Source organism: Stigmatopora nigra, chromosome 12 (genome assembly GCF_051989575.1).
Source record: "Stigmatopora nigra isolate UIUO_SnigA chromosome 12, RoL_Snig_1.1, whole genome shotgun sequence".
Lineage (NCBI taxonomy): Eukaryota > Metazoa > Chordata > Actinopteri > Syngnathiformes > Syngnathidae > Stigmatopora > Stigmatopora nigra.
In genome coordinates, this window is record NC_135519.1 from 6,914,208 (window position 1) to 6,935,841 (window position 21,634).

General features: G+C 39.5%; 2 protein-coding genes across 10 annotated transcripts; one reads left to right on the forward strand and one right to left on the reverse strand.

Moving 5' to 3' along the window:
* The first annotated feature begins 352 nt into the window (after positions 1-352).
* Positions 353-12,444, forward strand: rasgrp3 (RAS guanyl releasing protein 3 (calcium and DAG-regulated)). 8 transcript variants are annotated; one of them, XR_013328025.1, is made up of 18 exons: positions 1,785-1,985; positions 2,724-2,775; positions 3,595-3,720; positions 3,835-3,934; positions 4,060-4,122; positions 4,205-4,336; positions 4,656-4,803; positions 4,890-5,063; positions 5,192-5,308; positions 5,401-5,679; positions 5,777-5,857; positions 6,259-6,372; positions 6,456-6,571; positions 9,373-9,520; positions 9,654-9,690; positions 10,054-10,203; positions 10,290-11,380; positions 11,446-12,444. XR_013328025.1 is itself a non-coding variant. In XM_077729359.1 (17 exons), exons 3-17 carry the CDS (start codon positions 3,651-3,653, stop codon positions 10,694-10,696), a joined length of 2,136 nt encoding a protein of 711 aa, XP_077585485.1. In that variant the 5' UTR covers positions 353-615; positions 2,724-2,775; positions 3,592-3,650; the 3' UTR covers positions 10,697-11,419. The 8 variants fall into 8 exon arrangements, 6 of the variants coding, with proteins under 6 accessions (XP_077585485.1, XP_077585484.1, XP_077585486.1 ...); XR_013328026.1 differs by having other exon boundaries at positions 10,290-11,375; XM_077729359.1 differs by lacking the exons at positions 1,785-1,985; positions 11,446-12,444 and adding an exon at positions 353-615 and having other exon boundaries at positions 3,592-3,720; positions 10,290-11,419.
* Positions 11,660-19,709, reverse strand: LOC144205176 (cadherin-1-like). Of its 2 annotated transcripts, XM_077729354.1 has the most exons (19): positions 19,580-19,709; positions 19,423-19,509; positions 18,263-18,377; positions 17,208-17,296; positions 16,910-17,050; positions 16,560-16,700; positions 16,269-16,424; positions 16,031-16,175; positions 15,284-15,456; positions 15,029-15,157; positions 14,699-14,884; positions 14,317-14,561; positions 14,086-14,228; positions 13,758-13,849; positions 13,416-13,548; positions 13,050-13,268; positions 12,824-12,954; positions 12,587-12,730; positions 11,660-12,414 (listed from the first exon to the last, which is right to left on the reverse strand). In XM_077729354.1, exons 2-19 carry the CDS (start codon positions 19,471-19,473, stop codon positions 12,199-12,201), a joined length of 2,649 nt encoding a protein of 882 aa, XP_077585480.1. In that variant the 5' UTR covers positions 19,474-19,509; positions 19,580-19,709; the 3' UTR covers positions 11,660-12,198. The 2 variants fall into 2 exon arrangements, with proteins under 2 accessions (XP_077585480.1, XP_077585479.1); XM_077729353.1 differs by having other exon boundaries at positions 19,423-19,632.
* Between the last annotated feature and the right edge of the window lie 1,925 nt (positions 19,710-21,634).

Here is a 21,634-nt window from a genome sequence, read left to right on the forward strand (position 1 = left end):
CTTAAATGTATTTTTTGTTTTCCATTTATCTCTAATATTTTTCCTGATTTTTTTTTTACAGCATTTTTTTTAGCTTCACTCTCTTTAATATAACTTTCTATATACAGTATTACCTATTACTGCTATTCAATGTACTTGTGTATTCCTCTAATGTTTTACATATATTTGTTAAGTGGAAATCCAGGCATGAAGGAGTTAAACTGGGAAGACATCTGCAAATGCTCACCTTGCTGTACCATGGGCGGTGCTAGATGTACAATCCATTATGACTGGGAGGGTTGGCAACGATTGGAAGGTCCTGCCATCTGTTCTCTATCAAAATGGATTGGACGTCCAGAGTCGTCAAAGGCAGCCGAATGTAAATATGTGGGTTTCCATGATCTGGGTGCTCCACGCCAGTATTGTCGCTGTCCAGCAACTAACTAACCTTTGTTCCCCACTCAACCGACAATCTATTAATAGATGCCAAGTGTGACAGACAGATGGACAGACGGAGAGGGTGTGCACATGGAAGTTGCTGCATGGAGTTCAGCTCCTCATATAATGCCATATTTTTGACTCTGCGAGCATCGCGGGATTATGGGATGCATAACAGTTGGCGTGGCTCAGTGAAGGGTAAGTCTTCCCTTTACATTACTACTCTTGGTAACTCTTATGCTACTTGTCCATTTTTGTGGTGGAGTTGTTTTAAGAATCTTAATAGAAATTATATTATTTGTAGCATGAATCTGGCCCACAACACCCTTTTGTGTGGGACACTAAAGTGAATTATATGTATTCACTTCATGTTTCTAACTCAAATAAAATGTAATCAAAGTTTTAGTAGTTTCAGTTCAATATTGAGGACCAAGAAATACATTTTTTAGACAAATATAAATAAATACATAAAATATTTTCAGATTCAGTTTTTTCATAGTAAAAAATAAATACTAGTACCAAATTTTCCTCAAATAAATGAGACATTTGCTATTAAATGTCTCAATTGTTCGTCAAATATCAAAATAATTGTCAATTCAATTTGATCCTAAATTCACGGTCACAACCTTTCACTATCTAGCTGAGTGAGAAAGACTTTCAAAACTTTTGACTCAGTGTGTCCAAAACATGCCCACTTAAAACATATTTTTCCACCCTTGATGTCTATTCAACCTATCCATCTCCCCATTCCTCATTGGGTTCATGGTGGGATCCATCCTGAACTGATTTCTAGTCAATAACTGGAAACATTTAGGAAAAAACTAGCATTTCACACTCCAAATATCGAGAAAAGCCATCAATGACACCACTGTCCTGGGCAAACGCACGAACACCGGGCGACCAATCTCCTAACCCCCTTTTGAAAGAACAAAACAATAAATGTTGGGCCTGTGTTCATTTTGTGCGGCCAGGCAGCAGGATGTGCGGTCAGTGTGTTTTTTTTGTTTCGGGCAGACATTTTTAGAAGCCCATAGAGACAAAACAATGCAAACAACGTCATCACAGAGGAATATGGGATGGGCTGACCCTCTCACACCAATTTAAAACAATGGACACATGAGCAAACACGTTCAATAAGCCCTCAGCTTGGGAAGTGAGCGGAATAACAAATTGAAGAAGCATTAGGGAAGAATGAGTCACTCATAATGTTTTGCTCATTTGGAACATTCATTAGTGCGGTCAAAGTAGCATCAATTTGATAGGACCACAACATATTTTGGATGCAGGTTTTGTACATTTCCTGCTTGGCTTTTCCACCCCACCTTGCCTAAATTTAGCGCCCATTGGGGCAAGCCAATTCACGCAGGCAGGAAAACTAAGTTGGGCAAACAATAGTAGGAAGTCTCATGGCCATATGGACAAACATGTTGTGAAATGGGAACCGTGTCAAATGAATGTGAAGCCGCCCGCAATGGTGGTGCAGACTTTTGAAGGCTTTCACAGACCAGGAATATTCCAAATCTTGAATTTTTGCGGTTTAAATAATCAACGGCCAAATCATAAATGAGGTATGTGCAGTGTGATGTGAGAGATTTATGTTTATTCTATCTCTAATCTGTTAGTATGAGAGAGCTATTACAGTTTATCTGAATGCTTTTTGTAATTTGTGACATGACACCTGTCATGAATATGAATGATGGTGACCGATGTCTTAAAGTGTTAATTGTTAGCAACTTATGATGCAAAATTGATAATATTCAAGTCTTTGGTTTGGGGTTTAATTTCATTGTACTTTGTATGCTCTATTCTATTAATTGTAAATATTCATGAATATAGTGATTATAATCTTGAAGCTACAGCACCAATATTACTACAACTTATTGTACACTAAGTGAGGTTAAAACTTTATTTTATCCCGTATTCGGGAATTTTTTTGGTTGCAGTAGCAAGACAGACATAAGACATATAAGACATTGTAGACCTAGTTAAAAAAAATGGAGCCACACACAGCATATTCACAAGGCCTCCGATTTATGTTATCTTTCTGTTTTGTGCTGAAATGCTGGTCTTTCTTTTGGAATTTTGTAGTGAATGAATGGGTTTATTTTTTACAATGTCAGTCAATGCAATGTACCAGCCACTATATGTGTGTGTGAGAGTGTGTGTGCATGCGCGTGAGCGAGTTGGTGGGTGGTCACATGGCAGAGATCCCGCTGCTCAGGGTCGTTGTGTTTACTAACAAGAGGAAGAGGAGGTCATATTGTACACACTCCTCTAATCAGCGTTTGTTCAAATGTCGTCCACAGTTTGCCGGTCTCGCTGGGACGGATAGTTTCTTCATATTCTGCTTTTCACTGGGTAAGTGCCATTAACTTATTTCCACTGGAGGTCTGAGTGTATGGCACGTTTAGTGTGAATGGTGACCTTGCTTCCTGTTTTCAATTGCATGCAAGATTTCAGGAGCAGCTGTTTGTGTTGACTTCTTTTATCAATAACACACTGGTCAATGCAATGTGAATGAGTTGCAAGTCAGTGTCAAGTTTTCCACTCTTGTTTTGGAAAATGAAGGCTTAAAATAGATTTTGACATGTGTCAAGGCTCTGCTTTTTCTTTTTCAAGACTGTTTGATCAGTGTGCTTGGAAGCTAGACAGCACATAAACAAACACACATTATGATGCATCTGCAAATCAGAGGCAGGGACACAGTGACCCATTGTAACTTGGCAGAGAACAAGTCATGCTAAGGGGCACAGCTGACTGTAACGTGCAGTCGAGCAATAAAAGGCAGTGAAAGTAAGAGCGAGAAGAAAGATTTTCATCTTCCTATCAGAGTAATGACAAAGATATTTCAGAGCTGCTCTTTGAGGCTAGTGATGACACTTTTTTTAATGACTAAACTGTTTGAGCACACAAACTAGGAAATAAACATGCATTTACTATTAAAATATTGCAATAATAATTTGAATCTGGCCTCAACATTTGTGGACATCACATTTTTAGTCATGTAGTCCAAAATGTTAACATTGTGCTCTACTTAATATATGTTAACACCAGTTTTTTTATGAGGTTATGTATTTTAAAAAAATAATTTAAAGGTAGATATTGTTCACGTAACCTGTAAAGTTTTACAGTATGTATTTGAAAGATAGCAAGTGATAACACGTGTGTATTCAGCAGAAACAGAGCAGATTGGTGTAGAACTCTGACCTTTGTCCTTCTACTGGCCAATCAACATGGGATCTTCAACATTGGGAAAAGCGGCTTCTCTTGATGCTCTCTTAAATGAATGCATCAATGCATTTGGTGAGTGATGCACAATGACATTTAAAGTGTTGATGCTTCTCTTATATTACAGGGAGTCCTTTTGAGTTATGACCAAAAATTGCAATTCAATGACTTGGCATTTTGTCTTCACAGATGACAACGGAGAGCTGCAGTCCAACCTCCCTCGTATTCTTCTGTTGATGCATCGCTGGTATGTTACATCTTCGGAACTGGCTGGAAAACTGCTGATGATATATCCTTACGAACATGTTGGCTGCCATTGGCGGCAATAGACATGCCATCTTGCTTGTGAAATTGTTAACTATGTGACATTAAAAAAAACAATTCAACAACAACAAAACCTTGACTAAATGATACGTACCGTGACTGCAAAGATGATGACTGCCAGAAAACCAGACTAAAGATTTGTTACTTGATGAGGTAAGACATGTCAATCACACACTGTTTCAAGAATGATCACAAAGTCACAGATGTGTAATATCATATCGTATAATGTGTCTAGGTACTGGATAGGGGCATTCCCTGCAGAGTTCAACCTGGACTTGGGTCTGATTAGGATAACAGAGGAATTCCGAGAAGTTGCAGAAAGGCTCAGTTGTGAGGAGCATTTCAAGCTTATTGACATTTCTACCATGTAAGTCAGATGGACATTTTACGATATGACTTGCAGAGAGAAATGTACCTGTACCTGCTAAACCATAGTTTTTATTAGTGCTGGGCAATAATTTCAACGTTTTAATCAAAATGCATGACATTAGGCCACCTTGCCTTTTTTATACTCATTTTAAGACCTAAAGTTACAACTGAAAGATGCACAAAGATGAAAATGATTGAATCATTACTTCAACCAATTTTTGGGGCCTCATCTATTTTTGAAGACTCATCAGCATGACATTTCCACATTTAAGCCAACCGCTACCCCCTATTTCTCTCACGATGAATGCTTTCTGCAGCCCATCGTATGATTGGATGCGGAAATTGACGCAGCGTAAAAAGCACGTGAAGAAAGGAAAAGCTTCACTCTTGTTTGACCACCTGGAAGCCATGGAGCTGGCGGAACACATGACTTATTTGGAGTTTAAGTCCATCAGGAGGATATCGGTAAGTACATTTCTTTGCCTTATTTTCCAACATTTTTCCATTGCAATTGACTAATTGTGCTTGACTACTTTGGTTTCTGTCTCCAGTTTCCTGATTATAAGAGCTACGTGATCCACGGTTGCCTGGTGGACAATCCCACACTGGAACGCTCCATTGCTCTCTTCAACGGAGTTTCCCAGTGGGTCCAACTCATGGTGTTAAGCAAGCTGACACCTCCAACCAGGGCAGAAGTGATCACTAAATACATCCATGTTGCTCAGGTAAGTTCTCCTGAAAGATGTGGCTGTCTTATTAACAACTAGCAATTGGTTAGAGTGTATCAGTGAATTATAAAGGCATGATAATTAATCCAGGGGCTAATTTACAACAAAAGTCTTCATCCTATTAGAAACTTCTACAGCTGCAGAACTTCAACACTTTAATGGCAGTGGTGGGAGGACTCAGTCACAGTTCCATTTCTCGCCTGAAGGAGACGCAATCCTATCTATCTATGGATGTAGTGAAGGTAAATGAATGGCTCTGATCTCCAAACTTGGACATGATCGTCACTTATTCGGTCCTTTGCTCTTTGGCTAAACGGCTTGAATCCAAACCCAGATGTGGCGTGAGATGACAGAATTGGTTTCTTCCAACAATAACTACTCTATCTACCGCAAGGCCTTTAACGACTGTCAAGGCTTTAAAATCCCCATCCTGGGTGTCCACCTGAAAGACCTCATAGCCATGCATGTGGTCTTCCCTGACTGGGTGGCAGGCAGTAATAAGGTGAACTTAGTGAAAATGCAGCAGCTCTACGCCACCTTCAATGAGCTAGAGTCATTGCAGAGCAGTGTGGCCCAAGTGGAGCCCAATATGGACCTCATCTACCTGCTAACGGTGAGGCAGTACTTATGTCTTGCTCAACTGGACACATATATTTGATACTTTTGGATGAAAAAAATCTGCACATGCCGATTACCCCAAACATTTCCAGCTTTCTTTAGATCTTTACTACACCGAGGATGAGATTTACGAGTTGTCGTTGCTCAGGGAACCTCGGAATCCAAAATCGCTGGTAAGTTTCCTTGTAAACTGAGTCTGAGCATACTCTAACATGCAAAAATGCCTCATCTTTTGAAGAAACATAGATTACACACAGAAACTTGAATTGTTTCTACACAAGCTGTGAAAATTTGAGGTCATTCCAACGAAGAAAATTCTCTAAATAATTGCCCTACGAAATGAGGTCAAATATGCTGGAATACCCTGTAGGTCTAATAGTGAATTGTGGCTGATATCGTTTAATTCTAGCCATGAAATAGCCTGCAAAAGCACGAGTTTGACACCCTTGATTATTGTTCAATTTTTCTTCATTCGTAAAAACCTTCTCCAAATCATAACAGTAATTATTAAATATCTTCCACCCTTTGAATCATTTGAGTATGACAGAAGTCTTTTGTCCATGTCCTCTTGCAGCCCACTTCTCCTACAACTTCCAATAAGCCTCTTGTACCACTGGATTGGGCCTTGGGTGTCACCACCAAACCAGATCCCTCCGTGGTCAATAAACACATCAGGAAAGTGGTGGATGTGAGTGCTCACTCTGCTAGATAAAGTTAAGTGTGAAACCATGTCAGAGTGACTCCATTTTCTCTCGACTTGTCTACCAACAGTCAGTGTTCAGGAATTATGACCCCGACCATGATGGTTATATTTCCCAAGAAGACTTTGAAAACATCGCCGCTAACTTTCCCTTCCTTGACTCGTTCTGCGTTTTGGACAAGGATCAGTGAGTACCATTTCAAATCTGCATTTTTAGAGTCTTAAGAGTTAGTGACTGAATATCACACCACATTCTGACTTAATGAGTCAATATCATATGAACCTGAATATCCATCAGCAATGCAAGTACATGTACAATGAAATGTTCTAAATAACAGTGCAGTACCTATTGTACATTTTCTTTTTGTATCACAATGCACACACATGGGTACCAAGTCTTAATTTGTTTTGTAATTGGTGCCTTCTTTGCAAAATTTGTGAAGGCAGGCAATCTGCACCATCTTGGGTGAATGAGTCCGAGCACACACTAATATGCAAAATGCCTCTTCTTTTGAAGTAAAAGGCCAGGATAAATACAAATGTCAAACATTACACACAGAAACATGAATTGTTTCTACACAAGCTGTGAGAATATGAGGTCATTCCAACAAAAATTCTCAAAATTATTGGCCTATGAAATGAGGTCAAAACTGATTAGCCCATTTACCATATTGCAGTGGTGGTCTGTGAATTTCCTAGCAATGCCTTCAGCTGTCGGGATACATCCAACCCTCAATAACTATTTTATGGCTAAAAAACCTCTACTGCAGCTACAGCTGTGACACATAAAAAAAACATAAAAAAATAACCATATACAATTAAAATATAATGTGTATATATAATATAAATAACATCAGTCTGAGACTCAGATATTACTTAGGCCAGCAGAGAAGGTCATGAAGGCCTCGACAGCACAACACTGGTGTGTATACATGTGTATACACACACAGACATATACATACATTAAAACTCACATTGAAAGTACAATGTACTTCACATGTGTCAAAGTGGCGGCCCGGGGGTCAAATCTGGCCTGCTGCGGCATTCTGTGTGCACCGAGAAAGTGAATCATAAGTGTTGACTTTGTTTTAAAGTCAAATTAAAATGAAGAAGATACATGTATATTATATTTCCCTTATTTTTCTCCTTTTAAATCAATAATTGGACATTTTTGATCATTTTTTCTGTGATTTATGGAATTATTTTCCCTTAAAAGACAACTATGTGTAGTCAAAATTTCCAATAATCATTAAGTAAAGTGTGACTATTGCATGTATAAGGGAGCTTACTTGACCGCTAAATGAGCAGGTGAGGTTTGAATCCCAGTGCCTGCTGAGCTATGGTAGACTGGTGGATGAACTATTGTTGCCAGTAAAAAAAAGACTAAGTCATCATTCCTATACATTAAAAGCAAAAGGTACTACTACTTACTTTTGGGAGCCTATGGCCCAGTGAATAAGTCATTGGCTTTCCACCTCTGTGAACCATGGTTCAAATCCTGGTTTTGCTCTGCTCAGTGAGCTTACCTAACTTTTCCATTTGAAGATACAATGAAGTACTAAGTATGATCTGGGAGTGAAAAGAGACAAAACAACACACACTACTGCATAATCTTGTATAATGGTGGCCCAGTGGATAAGTCATCAGTTTACAAACTCTTTGGTCCTGGGTTCAAATCCAAGTGCAGGCAAAGATTTTCCCAATATTATTCAGTTAAAAGAATAAGTACTAATGTCTAAGTGTCTAAGTGTATAAGTATTCAGTGGTGGATGAAACATTTAGTCAAAAAAATCACTAAGTGTTTCAGGTAAATGAAAGAGGTAAAAGTATAAGTACTACCACCTACTCTCACCGGGTGGTGGCCCAGTGGATAAGTCATCAGTCTACCACCCCTGTGGTCCTGGGTTCAAATCCCAGTGCAGGCAAAGATTTTCCAAATATTATTCAGTTAAAAGAATAAGTTCTAATTCTAAGTGTTTAAGTGTATAAGTCTTCAGTAGTGGATGAAGCATTTTGTCCAAAAAATGACTAAGTGTTTCACCCCATTTCCTTGGATAAAACGTTTCAACACCTATGTATAAGTGGGGCACGAGTTGGTGTAGTGGGTTGCACACTCGCCTTTGCACGGAGAGAACGTGAGTTCGCTTCCCGGTGTCGGCGGTTCACTGACCAAACAAGCGGTCGAGGGTCGGCCGAAGGCCGACCCGAGAACGCCTTTCGCACAGACAGGTCCTTCAACTGTCTTCCGAACTGCCGAAGGCAGTTCGGAATATAACCTTTTGCTGAAAAGTATGACAAAGTGTTTAATATAAAGTAAAAAGTTTTTTCTTTTTTTTTTCTTCTTCTTATTCCATTTACTGACCTACATGGTGTAGCGATCAACCAAAGGACGACAGTGAGAATCGAACCCAGGTCTCCCAGACGGGAGTCCAGTGATCTAACCTCTGTGCCAACCAAGTGACTACACTTTCCTTAGTAATCATTTGAGTCTCATGACTTCAAGTCCACAGAAACAACTAAGTGAAAAAGTGTCACAAGCGGGGAATTGAACCCAGGTCTCCCAGATGGGAGTCCAGTGAACTAACCTCTGCGCCACCAAGTGACTACACTTGCCTTTGTCATCATTTGAATATCTTGACTACAAAGACACAGAAACTAAGGGACACACAGCCACACAGTCCACAGTAGAGTCTCTCAAATGGGAATTAGGTGAACCAACCTCTAGGCCACAAATTAACCACACTTCACATTGTGCAACAAGTGTGAAAGCAATGAAAGGAAGCCAACTGACAATTTGAAATTACTTCATAAGTATTGATGGACAAAATATAATATGTGATTCAGATATTTCTTAGGCCTGCAAAGAAGGCCTTGAAGACCGTAACAACACGCCACTGCCATATTGTGTACTGCTTACATTACTACTGTCTAAAGTGTTTCTATATAAATGACCCTCCTGACTAACTCCCTTCTCCTTCCTTGTAACAGAGATGGCCTGATCAGTAAAGACGAGATGATAGCATATTTCCTTCGTGCAAACCCACTACTCCAGTGTAAAATGGGTCCAGGATTCCTCCATAATTTCCAGGAAATGACATTCTTAAAGCCCACCTTCTGTGAACACTGCGCTGGATTTGTATGTATATGAGAATGAACAGTAAATTGTCACTGCTCTTTTTTTTTTGCATGTAAAGTAATGAAGGTGCAATGTTTTAATTTAGTGCACTCATCAGTGCTTGTGAATCTTATATTAATCTTATATTTTACAGCTTTGGGGGATCATCAAACAAGGCTACAAGTGCAAAGGTAATATGAAAAGTTTTTCTTTCAAAGTCTGTATCCCTGTATTATCTGTTATACAATATAATATTATCTGTTATACAATATAATATTAGTAATATAAGTAAGATGTGTGAACTATTTTAAGGTGATATATTTGCTGCAAAGAAAAGGGTTCAAAGTTTAATGTTTAAAGTTAAAGATTAGAGGGTAGAAATATGCCCACGTTATGAATATGGCTATTTAGGCAGAAGTCTATATTCTTTGGAAATATGTAACATTCTGATTAGCAAATGATAGGACTATATATTTCATCTACATCTGCATATTATTGTTTTTTTAACAAAGATATTTTTTTTCTTATGGCAATTTTTACTTTTTCATCAACAGACTGCGGGGTCAATTGCCATAAACAATGTCGGGAGCTGTTAGTTTTGGCCTGCAGAAAGCTGCTGCGTTCTTGTTCCTTTGGGTCTGCAACCCCTGACAGACATGCACACAATTCTTTACCCAGCAGCCCTGCCCTCAACACTTGCACAGGTGAGTACTTGTCTTGCAATTTTCACTGGCCCCATTGAATAACAAAGGGAAGAAAAATGATTTTGCCATTCTCATTTTTCTTTTAGACAAGGACGAGGTGTTTACCTTCCCTGCAACAACCTCAGCTCATCCTATTCGGGATACAAAAGGCATTACCCTGATGACTGGCTCAGCCCAAAGGATCTCTGTGCGGCTACAGAGGGCCACCATCAGCCAGGCTACCCAGACAGAACCACTGTGGTCAGAACACAGCTGGAGGGTCACAGAAAGTGGATCCCACACCTTCCCTAAAACCAAACACCGGACTCCCAGAGAAAGCTGCAAAAATCAAGCCTCGTGGGAGAACCAAGACAACAAGCAACAGCAGACTGCTTTGATGCAGCGCAGCGGTAAATCTGCAAGGGTGCAGAAGACATCTGTTCCTGGAGAACATGCACAGAGAATAGATGACAGGACTGCACAAAGAGGGAAGGTAATGGATGAAGCACATTGAGGAACAAGGAATGGCATTTGGAGGTGACGTTCTATTTTTACATGCAAAGCCAGGCCATTGTTGGAGTCATTTTAAGGCTGAAAGATTGAAGTATGTATATTTAAATAACTTATTTTTGTATTTTTTAACAGCATCACCCTACTTAGGGCAATTATTTAACACTTTTAAACAAAAGCTTTACTATACATTGTCTTTTTTACTGGAGGATTTATATACACAAATCATCTTAAGGGTGGGCATTCTTTAGGTGGGAGTAAAGAGTGGAGCTACTGTTAAAGACAAAAATGTTGTCAAACTTGTTTTGAGTTACTGCACTCTTTTTTACTAGGATGTGTCAACCACAAAGTCCATCGCGACTAATGAATAACTTTAGCTACATTTACTGCAAGTGAGAATTTCGAATCCTATAGATTGATGCCCGAGTTGTAACTGAATGAAACTTTGAAGGAAATACTGCTTGTATTGTTTTGATTTTTAGGATAGCTGACTTGCTAACAGATGTGTGAAAGAGTCTCAGGGGTCTGCAAAGTCCCTAAAGGCTGGTACAAGGAAGTTCTTCTGTCTAGGAGGATGCATGGCTCTTTGGTGTTCCCACCCTTCTATTTTTTCTCTTTAGGGATAGCATAACATTGTTGATGGAAACTAGGTTTTCAAGTCCCTGGAAAGGTTTACACTCCAAGTAAGGTAAACTAACATTAAACAAGGATAATTACATTGACTGCTCATTGAAAGTGTATTTTGTTTTCCAGACACGTCACGCAATGGAATACGCCATTGAAGGGCTAACGAAAATGTGCATTTTACCCATTGGCTGCCTTTGATGGGGATGGACGTCCGTTTTGTTTTGACAGGGCTCAAAAGGTGCGGTCTTGGCATGAACCCCTAAACTCTACAGATAGACAAAGGAATGTTTTTTATAAGCACTTCAAATTGCCCATAAGAAGTCAGTCACAAAGCAGCAACTGTTTTAAGATAACTTTATAAAAATCCAAATCTAACAAAAGGGTTATCACACATTCCTTTTTAAGCAAGAGCAAAAGTTATTACAAAATAAGCAGGTGGAAAAAAGTGACTCCTTCCTGGTATTTGAGATTTGCATCATCCAAAGCTAAAACTGTATCATTTTCAAAAGTAGCTGATTAACTTAGTCATTGCTAGCTTTAACTTAATTTTCCCACTGCAGTTGTGTATTTCTAGAGTCCCACCGTCTATTGAAATAATTAACATTGGCTCAAAATTGAAAAAATATTCACAAAATGAGAGCTTACAATACATGACCAACCTAAACAAGGCTTCTCACCATCCTAGGATGTCCAAAGGGGCACCTAAATATTTCAAACGCAGACAAACACCAGAACCCCTCCTTTGTCTCTCAATTAGCGCCGGGGCCGTGAATAATCTGAACGTTTGAATCCATCAGTCTATACTTACACGTCAGAGGAAGGCACAATCAATCCACTCGTCTTCATAGGGGTTCTCAATTCATTCTGCTCTTTGGTACCTTACAGCATGTCGTCATCTTCATCTCCCCCGAACATGTCCGAGAGCTTTTTGAAGCGAGGCCCCCAGTCGCCCAGGTGGTCGTAGTCCTGATCTCCGCTACTATCCGAGTTCAGAGTGGACAGGCTGCCCGCGTCGGAGCCGCCGCCCTCGTAGTCGAACACCAGCAGGGAGTCGTAAGGTGGCGCTGTAGGGTCATTGTCAGCAGCCTTCAGGTTCTGCAAGAAATCCATGACAGACAATCAATGGCAGCCAATGGGTTAAAAACTCCTTGAAGCAAGAAAAAAAATTACTATCAAAAACTTTCTACATATGCACTAATTCAATGTGTAACTAACTATCAACCACAGCATCTCAACAAATGCAGGTCATTTCCACCGTTGGACATACATCGTCAATGAAGTTGCCAATTTCCTCCGGGTTGGCTGGACGAGGTCGGTACTGAGGAGCCGTCATGTACATTGGCTTCACATCATTCCTGAACACCTCGGGACGGTTGTCCAAACCTTGGTGGAGTACACCGAGATCATAGTCCTGCAGTACACAGAAAGCCGTCACTGACACTGATCAAAAGACCACAACGTACATCTGCTGTATGGTAACTTGTTTGAGTCCCACAACGTTTACCTGATCGTCTTCTCCACCTCCTTCCTCGTCATAGTAGTAGATGTTGTCCCTGATGTCGTCTTCCTGCAACAAAGGCTCCTTTATTTCGCCCCTTCTCCGCCTTGCAAACAGCAGAAGAAGCAGCAGCAGCACTGAAAAAAAAAATAATAATAACGAGCAACATTAGCACCTTGCAGGCAGACTGGAGAACCGCAGCGAAGCAAGCAAGGACCAACGTCAGACTCACGGAGAAGCAAAAGGACTCCACCCAGGATGCCCAAGATAACGGGTAGGTCGGTGCCCCCCGCCACACGGCCTTTGCAGATGACATCTTCCCCGGTGCAGTCGCACACTTTGGCCTGCACGGTGCTGTCCTGTTCTAAACCCTGGTTGTCTCCCACTCGAAGGACCACCGTGTACTCGCCGCTCGGCAGCTCGGTGGCCAGATTGAGGATGATTCCAGTTTCTGTAACAAAGGATTTGAGTCACTACTGTTCCTTTTCGCACCCAGATTCAAATTCAAAGTGTGTGCCAGAATTCCGAGCATTTAATTTTTGATAGACATGAGAAAAGTCATTGTTCATGTGGAAATTTGTGGAAGGATTCAACATACTTGAGTCATTCATTCTAGCAGTCCAGTTAGTCTTTGACGCGCCCTCCAAAGAGACTCTGTATGGAGCAGTGTGGCCAGGTCCATCTTTATCAATTACTGACAACAACTGAGGGACAGATTCTTTGTTGCAGATCTGGGGGGATAAGAACAGAAACGCGAGTTAATTCTTGTGATGCGACAGCACAGTGGACTTACACGATCTGTAAATCATTGCCAAAGGAAGCCATGTTAGCTTTCTGGTGGTGTGTTACCCGTGCATTCATTTCTTTTCCTACGATCAATTTCATTGAACTGTGCTCTATTCAAAAATATTTTTGAAAAAATGTAGCAAAGGAGACGTACCGTAAATGAACGTTCCACAATTGTGGGTGCGTTGTCGTTGACATCTTCAAGCTGGATAATCAGCGTGCCTGTTCCTGTGGCTGGGACTTCATCTAGAGAACATAAAAAGGCAAACTTTGATCTCAGGAAAGGGGGAAAGTTCTCTTAAATCCAGCCTTATTCTCAACTTTTGCCAACACTCCCAAATGCATTGGCAAATGGATTGGATGTCTACTGTAACAAACTATCACTGTCTAAATGTGCGTACAATGAAATTTTTGGCTATCATTTTTTTGTAGGATGTACTAATCTAAAAGTATCAAAAGCAGTATTGTGAACATCAACGTACCACTGTCATAGGCACCAATGAGCGCTGTGTATTTGTCATCCTTGACAAAGATGGACTCTCTGTCCATTTCACTCCTCACGGTGATCAGGCCTGTATCTTTGGCCACATTCAACCAGCCTGCTGGATCACTAATAACCTTGTACCTAGAAATGTTTGCAAAAAATAACCATAACATTTAAAACCACCTCAAATATCCATTCATTCCAACAGAACAAGGGTTGTCCAACTCACATGACTTTCTGTTTGCGTGCAATGTCCGGGTCGGACGCAATGTACTGCACCACGTCGGAGTCAATCGCTAGGTCTTCTGGTTTGACGACAAGTTTCTCCACCGGATCAAAGATGGGAGGTTCGTTAACGTCGATCACATTTATGGTCACTGTGGCCGTGGAGGTGGTCATTGGAATGGCGAAAGGAATTTCATTCTCTGCTGCAATCAGCAAAACATGCTTGCCGCTCTTCTCAAAGTCTAGACCCTGTGGTCACAAAACAGAATATTCATTGGTAGGTGGGAAATAAATGTTACAAATTTGTATCAAACTTTTCTAACTAAACAAGTTTCTCTACATTTGTATTGTACCATTAAGTCCGGTCAAAACACTTGATTTGTTACCTTGACAGTGGTGAGGATTCCTTCATTCTTGTTGCTTCCCGTTTCCACAGAAAAATGTTTTCCAGGATCACCATCAATAATCCTGAACTTTGCATTCCAAGCTGGAGAATGAGGGTCATCGCCATCTTGTACGGACATTTTTAGCACAATAACGTCCACCCTGTTTTCTTCCACCGAGCCTTCATACTGTAGAAAATAAAAATATGTTCGATGAACAATGGCTACTACATTTATCAGACTTTGCAAGGATTTTGTTTTCTTTAAAAATACGGTTCATTAGAAACGTCGAGATATTTTTTCAAGTCAATTCTCCACTAAACAGGTACTCACCGAGCTTTTGGTGAAGACTGGAGCATTGTCATTGCTATCTGTTACAGTGAGAATGACTTTAGCATTTCCAGTCAGCCCATTTCCCTTCATGTCTGCTGCCTGTACTGACAATGTGTACTTTGGATATTTCTGTTAAAAAGACATAAAACAATCATGACTCAGGAAAGGGGTCAACACCAAGGCAAATGTTTGGATGATGTTTTTTTTTTTTTAAATGTATAAAGAACAATAAAAAAAAATGATCAAAGTTCTCACCTCTCTGTCTAAGCCACCCGCATTGACTCGGATGCCTCCAGTATTTGGATTGATGACAAAAAGATTTGGTACGGGTAACGGTGGATCTTGGCCCGTAATAGAGTAACGGATATCAGAGTTGTCATTGTTTGGCTGATCTGCATCGGTGGCGTTCACTTTTAGGACCTCATAACCTGTAAAGTGAGAAAGGACAGCAATTATTAATGAAAGGTGACAAAAATGACCACTTTTTAAACCGTCGCTGCGTGACTGTTCAAAACAACAGGATAAATATTTGAAATTATATATTGTTAAGGTTCATTAATGTATTATTTTTATAATCCTGACAAATACTAAATCAAAGTATGGAAACTAAAACCAATATTAAAAAAAAGTAACATAAAATTGCAAAAAACAAGTGTCTAGCTTAATGATAGACATCCAGTTTCTTCAAACTGGAAGGACTGCGCTGAGCATCCAATTCATGACTAGGAGGGGTGAAGGAATGTCCCTTGGTACATTGCAAGTCTACCGCAGTCAATGAATTAGAAACCATATAAAAAATGTATCTAAAACAGCTCAGACCATCAAAATTCATGACAATTAATTTCCTAAGGGATTAGTCAATAAATCACAGCAGTTTCCACATCACCAGAAATACTGGTATTTACCAACGCAAAATTCCCTATCAGTTGTGAAAGTCTAAGTTGTCATTCAAAAAACAAACAATTAATAATGTGTTCCTCAAGCTAAATTCATTGACCTTACCAATTATTGAAGCCTCAGCCACTTCTCCCAAGAAGATATCCTTCTCAAACACAGGTTTGTTGTCATTCTGGTCAAGTACGTTGACAACAATTTCCATAGGCTCCTCTGCATTTCCAGAACCTTGTGCTACAGCATACGCATCAAACTGCACACAAAGAGAAAAGTGTTTGCTTAATATTTCCCCCAAAAATATAACGGCTAGTAATATAACCATTCCAAAAAGGGAGAGGATCCTTACCATGTACCTCGCTTGCTTTTCCCTGTCGAGTGGTTGTGTGATATAAAGATTACCGCTGTCTCTGTCCATAGTGAAAAGGCCAACGGGAGGCTGATCAGCTCCTGGACCAGTGATACTATAAAATATCTTTTTTATTTTGTCTTCACTGGACCTGATCTATATAAAGGGAGGAAAGGAGAAGTTGCCTGCTTAGAAATACACAATTACTTTATATATATTTTTTTCAATTAAAATATTATGGTTACTCTAAATACTGGAAAGTAATCAAATGCTCAAAAGTGGAATTCTTACTTGAGAAACTTTGAGTGGGTAAGGTCCCCTGTTATTTTCATCAATGTTAATGTTTGGAATAACCCAGTCTCTCTTTCTTCTCTTTAATCCTCCAGTAGACTTTGAGAAGTGAAAAATGGGGACCGCTTCATCACTGGCACTCTATAAAAAGGGGAAGGAGACAGTACATAGTTACTTTATCATTTTAACTCAATTACAAAGAAATATTTTGATAACAGTGATGAGAATAAAGAAGTGGAGTCATTTAAAAAGACCGTGCAGAATCATTGCATATTTCTGTCTTGACAGAAGGGGGCGTAAAGTCCAGGAACAGATTACTAGTAGAACAAAAGAAAAAGCCTTCAACCTACCTCAGAATCACACTGGGCATTCTGATTTTGGTTGCCATTAGGCCGTACAATGGCACGAATGCTTGTCTTGCGTCCTTGGGAGTCCCAGGTGTGAATCAAAAAGTCCTTTTCTCCATGACAAAGAGAAACCGGCCTGTTTACCTGATTGACGGGAGGAAACGATGTTGTAAAACAGCCATACAATTAAATGTCACCAAGTTGACAACTCAGCACTTTTATATTATGTATTACTACTCTTAAATGTTGTATGTGTTCAAAATGTTTAAAACCATCAACTCTGTCAGAGAAAACATCTTACCTTCACCACACCATCAGTCTGAACCACAAAACGTTTATCATCACTGCTAAAAGGGAATCTTGTGCGCGCTGAGCAATCTGTGAACTTCACTAAAATAGGGAGACAAAAAACACAATACCTTTAAAATGGATGCGAGCAAATATGAAATAACTTCTAATAGATGTAAAACTGTAGGTTAAATATAGGAATCATATGTACACATTTAAGGAAAGTACAAATGACCATAATGCAACCAAAAAACAAAGGTTTATCAACATTTTGCATGTCTAGCTCATCATCTTGAATCTATTCCTGCAATGCACATTTTAACCAGCATGTGGCTCCCAATTTGCACTGACTTGCTACATTGATGGAATTCCATTTTGCCTGAAAATGTCCTTTATAGTTAGCCAATTGGCTCTAAATGCTTAAAATACCAACAAGTCCAGTCCAAGGAGACAAGATTTGTTCCAATTTTAACATTAATTATCTAATAATAATTAGATAATGATAATCTAACAGTTTTAAAAGTGGAATGTAAAGTTCAAATGTATTACGGGTATAAATAGTGATATAAAACGGCCCAAGATCTTATTTTATATTGTACTGCACTAATGAGGAAGGTCATTTTTTTGTGCTGTTTTTACTGGCATCTACTTTACAACTCAATTGTTGAACTACATTGTTCAATGTTTGAGAATTGTAAAAACACGCCTGACCCACTTGCTTTTCAGTTATCTTACAGACACTAACATTTAAGATATTATCCTGTGCTGTCAGGTAAAGAGTGCTCCTCCCTTAGCAGTTGTTGACATGCATTGGGGTTGAAAAAAAAAACGGCTTTGCCAAACAGGCTCGGGGACATTAGTGAGAGCAGAAAAGATCATTATGTGAGGCAAGCTGAGACTCGATCTTGCTTAGCTTCCTAGTAGTATCACTAATGATAAACACGGATCTATAGAGCCGTTTCAAACAAACATCTTTTGCAAATTTCCTCGTCCACTTTGGGCTGGTTCGCCTTAGTGTAAAAGTAACAAATGGTCTACATGCTTTTAAAACATTTTGAGTCATCTTACCTTTGCCCAGCAAGGTGCCTTTTCCTAGTTTCATTCTGGCGACTGTGAAAATCTTCACGTCTGACTGAAATCCTGGTACACATGATTCCTCTTCAACAGAAAAAACTGCCAAAGCCTAAAAGAGATAAAATGTTTGGCCTGTGAGCATTGTATGAGCTGAAGATTTAAACTAAGTAAAGCAAATGATATGGTTTTAAATTGATTTTATAACTAGTAGATGTCCAATCCATTAGAACTGGAGGGGTGCAATGAATAAACTTTAAATAAATTGGACATCTACCACTATCAATGGCTCCCAATGAGTCATTGATTAACTATCAGTGGCCATCACCATGGCAGTTGCAGAATACACGTATTTAAATGAGTTCATCACTAGTAGCTCATTTTTGTCCTTGTATGCAATGGACGTCTATCACTGTCAATGGAAGTCAATGAGATAAAAATGTGAATAAAAACATCAAGTTTTTGACATGACTAAAGTAAAGCATCAATACATGTGTGGATTTGTTTAATATTTATTTAGAAGCAGATGATTTTGAAACTCAATCGGACTTGATTCAAATCGTAAATAGAATTTTTGAAGAAAAAAAATAATAATTGACAAGCGTGGAAAAATCCGGAAGCATGGATCTACAACGCCACCAATTTTCACGTCAAGATAGTAAGTGTAAAATAAAATAAAAATCAAACTGCACAAGTTACAAAAGAAAATTGAATCCAAATTGGCGCTGATCAAACGTAAAACGTGGAGACACCAAAGGGCAAAAGACAATATCAAAAAGCAGGGCGAGGCCTTTTAACGTATCATCGTTTGGTTAACCTAAGCAAATACTGACGTCGCCAGTTAACTTTTGTTTTGATGAGAATTTCAAATTTACTAAAAAAAGAGTACAACTTAACTCGATCACGCAATAATTAGAAAGGTTTAAAAGGTGAACAAACAATTGTCCTTGTTGGACACAAAATGGCCCCTAGGGGGCGCATGAATTGGCCGATTACCTTCAATCATTAGGCCAACGTGCGAATTCAAAAACGCGATCGGCATTAATCAATCGTCGAAACGATTGCCAAAGATTCCCCCACCACGAAGAAATGCGGGCATTAAATTAAACAAAAGCACATTTTGAAATATCAGAACACGGAACTGAAGTGAACCTTACCTGAAAGGTGACGAACAAAGTTCCCCACACCGCGAACGTGGCGGCCCTCATCTGCCCGGAAATGGCCAAAAGTCGTCCTTGTGAACGCTTGCAATGAAATAAAATGGTTATTCCTCAGCAAGTAATGCGATTTCCTCTCCGATCGTCGATACTATACCCTGTGAGTCGGGCGAGTAACTTTTCCAAGTGAACGAGTTGAGAGGAGGAGGAGGAGTGGCTGCAGGTTCTTTCGTCCAGATGTGACGTCATCTCACAGGTGCTCCACTTCCACTTCCATATAAGGACACCAGACAGTGACACGCCCCCCTGGACAGATACCGACAGTTTCTGTAGCACTTTAGTCACACAAAAAAATGGACTGGTGGGACACAATCCATCCTAAAATACGATCGAACATCTAAACTGCACCACAAATAACTTTCAGTTCCTTTTGTTAGTCGCAAAACATTATGTATAATGTCAACAATGTTCCAAATGTAATCTATGTAAAATATTAATGCATAAACCATCTTATTAACACCCCATGGTCACCTCAAATTGCCATGTAGTACACAGTGTAGTTAAACCTTTCACAACTTATCAGGGCTCTCCTTACAAAGTCTGTTGTATATACAAAGGGCAGTTTCTGTGAAAAAAAAAACCTGAGGCAGGGGGCACATTGTATACAATTTGGAAAGTTATCAAACAACTATTTCATTTTTATCTCTAGCTCATACAAACCTTAAAATGCCTATTTACCTGAAAGTCAATAGTCAAACATGTTCTCAATCTTCGGATCATTTTACTACTGCCATGTTTCCTCATAATGAAACCACAGTCATTGGTAGCTCCACAAATCAGGAATAAGGAACTGAAAGCAAAAAGAGGAAACATCAGTCTGATTTCGAGAATTTCTGGTAATCCAGACATATGGATGATGAAAATGCAATTATGTGATGCTATCACTTGTACTTCCCTCCCACTCATCTAACCCCTGAAAGAAGGCCAATGGTCTGCGGGGTGAAGAAGAAAGACAAGCCCCATTTACATTTGCCACTACTTAACAAGTGAAAGATGTGGGATAGGGATGAAGAGAGGCCTTGATGAAAGATAAGCGGAGTTATAAAAGAGGGGGGGGGGGGTGAAGAAGAAAAGTTAAGTGGCAGGAAGACGGTGTCATATTACCATGTTGGTCAGTTTTGTTGGGCCTGAAGGCAGGGCAATTCACATCTGAGTGACCAGGAGCTTGAGGGGATTAAAAAAAATCATTAAGTTGGGCAGCCATCATTTACTTATCTTCTTCGCCTGTTTTATTTTCCATTTAAGGTGCTGCCCAGATGAAATATAATATTCATAACAGCAGAGTCATTGTAACATTTGGGATGGAATTGTTCATCAGGGAAAGGTTTTTTCCAAATACATATTTTGGATTCCTCTCAAATGTATCTGCAGATAAGCCAAAACTCTGGCTTATTGAGACTAGGGTTTTAAATAAGATTCCAACCACTGTAAAAGAATGAAAACCCGAAAAAAGATTTTTCAAACAATACATTGTGACCACATATTACCTGTAGACATGACTAATGTTGATATAGAATTAATGTAGCAGTGAATTTCACACATAAAGGTGAAAGCAGAACCATACATCTGTAATGACAGCTACATTTTGTTGTCTGCTGCCTCTATCAATGAAGAAGTTAAGAGTGTCAAAGACTAGCACTTACTGCCGTGAAACCACACAGACAAACAAAACTGGAGGTCATGCTTAGCTTTTGCTTGTTACCATGAGCTATTTTTTTGAGGAGTCATCCGGTTTTAATGCCACATTTAGATCAGCTAAAGTGAAACTGTGAACAGACAAAATCATCAGTCATGCACTAGATTAATCAATCTACTGCTGGTAATCAGAAACCCAACATGGCCAACCCATAATTTGTGTACTCTACAGTTCAATGTCCTAACCTTTTAATTATTTTTGCATTTTTCCTAGGTGCTTATCTATAAAATATGGAGCCTATCTCAGCTGATTTCCGGTAAAATCCTGCACCAAAGTCAGGCGTGTGAACCACTACAACATCAGGGAGCACAATATATACATATACACTAAACTAAAAATCCCCTTTTTTTGACAATTCTTGGAAAAGAAAACAGCCGAATGTCTTTGTGTGTCAACCAAGGGGCAGTTTATCCTACCCTGATTTCTTATCCTTGGTGGAATTTTGCAGCGCAATAA

Coding starts and splice junctions, on each gene's coding strand:
- LOC144205176 (XM_077729354.1), bottom strand. CDS start 19,473: ATGAGGGCCGCCACGTTCGCGGTGTGGGGAACTTTGTTCGTCACCTTT. Junction 14,562..14,698: donor GAATCCTCACCACTGTCAAG/GTAACAAATCAA, acceptor TTGTGACCACAG/GGTCTAGACTTTGAGAAGAG. Junction 12,415..12,586: donor TTGGCAACTTCATTGACGAT/GTATGTCCAACG, acceptor GATTTCTTGCAG/AACCTGAAGGCTGCTGACAA.
- rasgrp3 (XM_077729359.1), top strand. CDS start 3,651: ATGGGATCTTCAACATTGGGAAAAGCGGCTTCTCTTGATGCTCTCTTA. Junction 3,935..4,059: donor GCTGGAAAACTGCTGATGAT/ATATCCTTACGA, acceptor ACTAAATGATAC/GTACCGTGACTGCAAAGATG. Junction 9,521..9,653: donor GTGAACACTGCGCTGGATTT/GTATGTATATGA, acceptor TATATTTTACAG/CTTTGGGGGATCATCAAACA.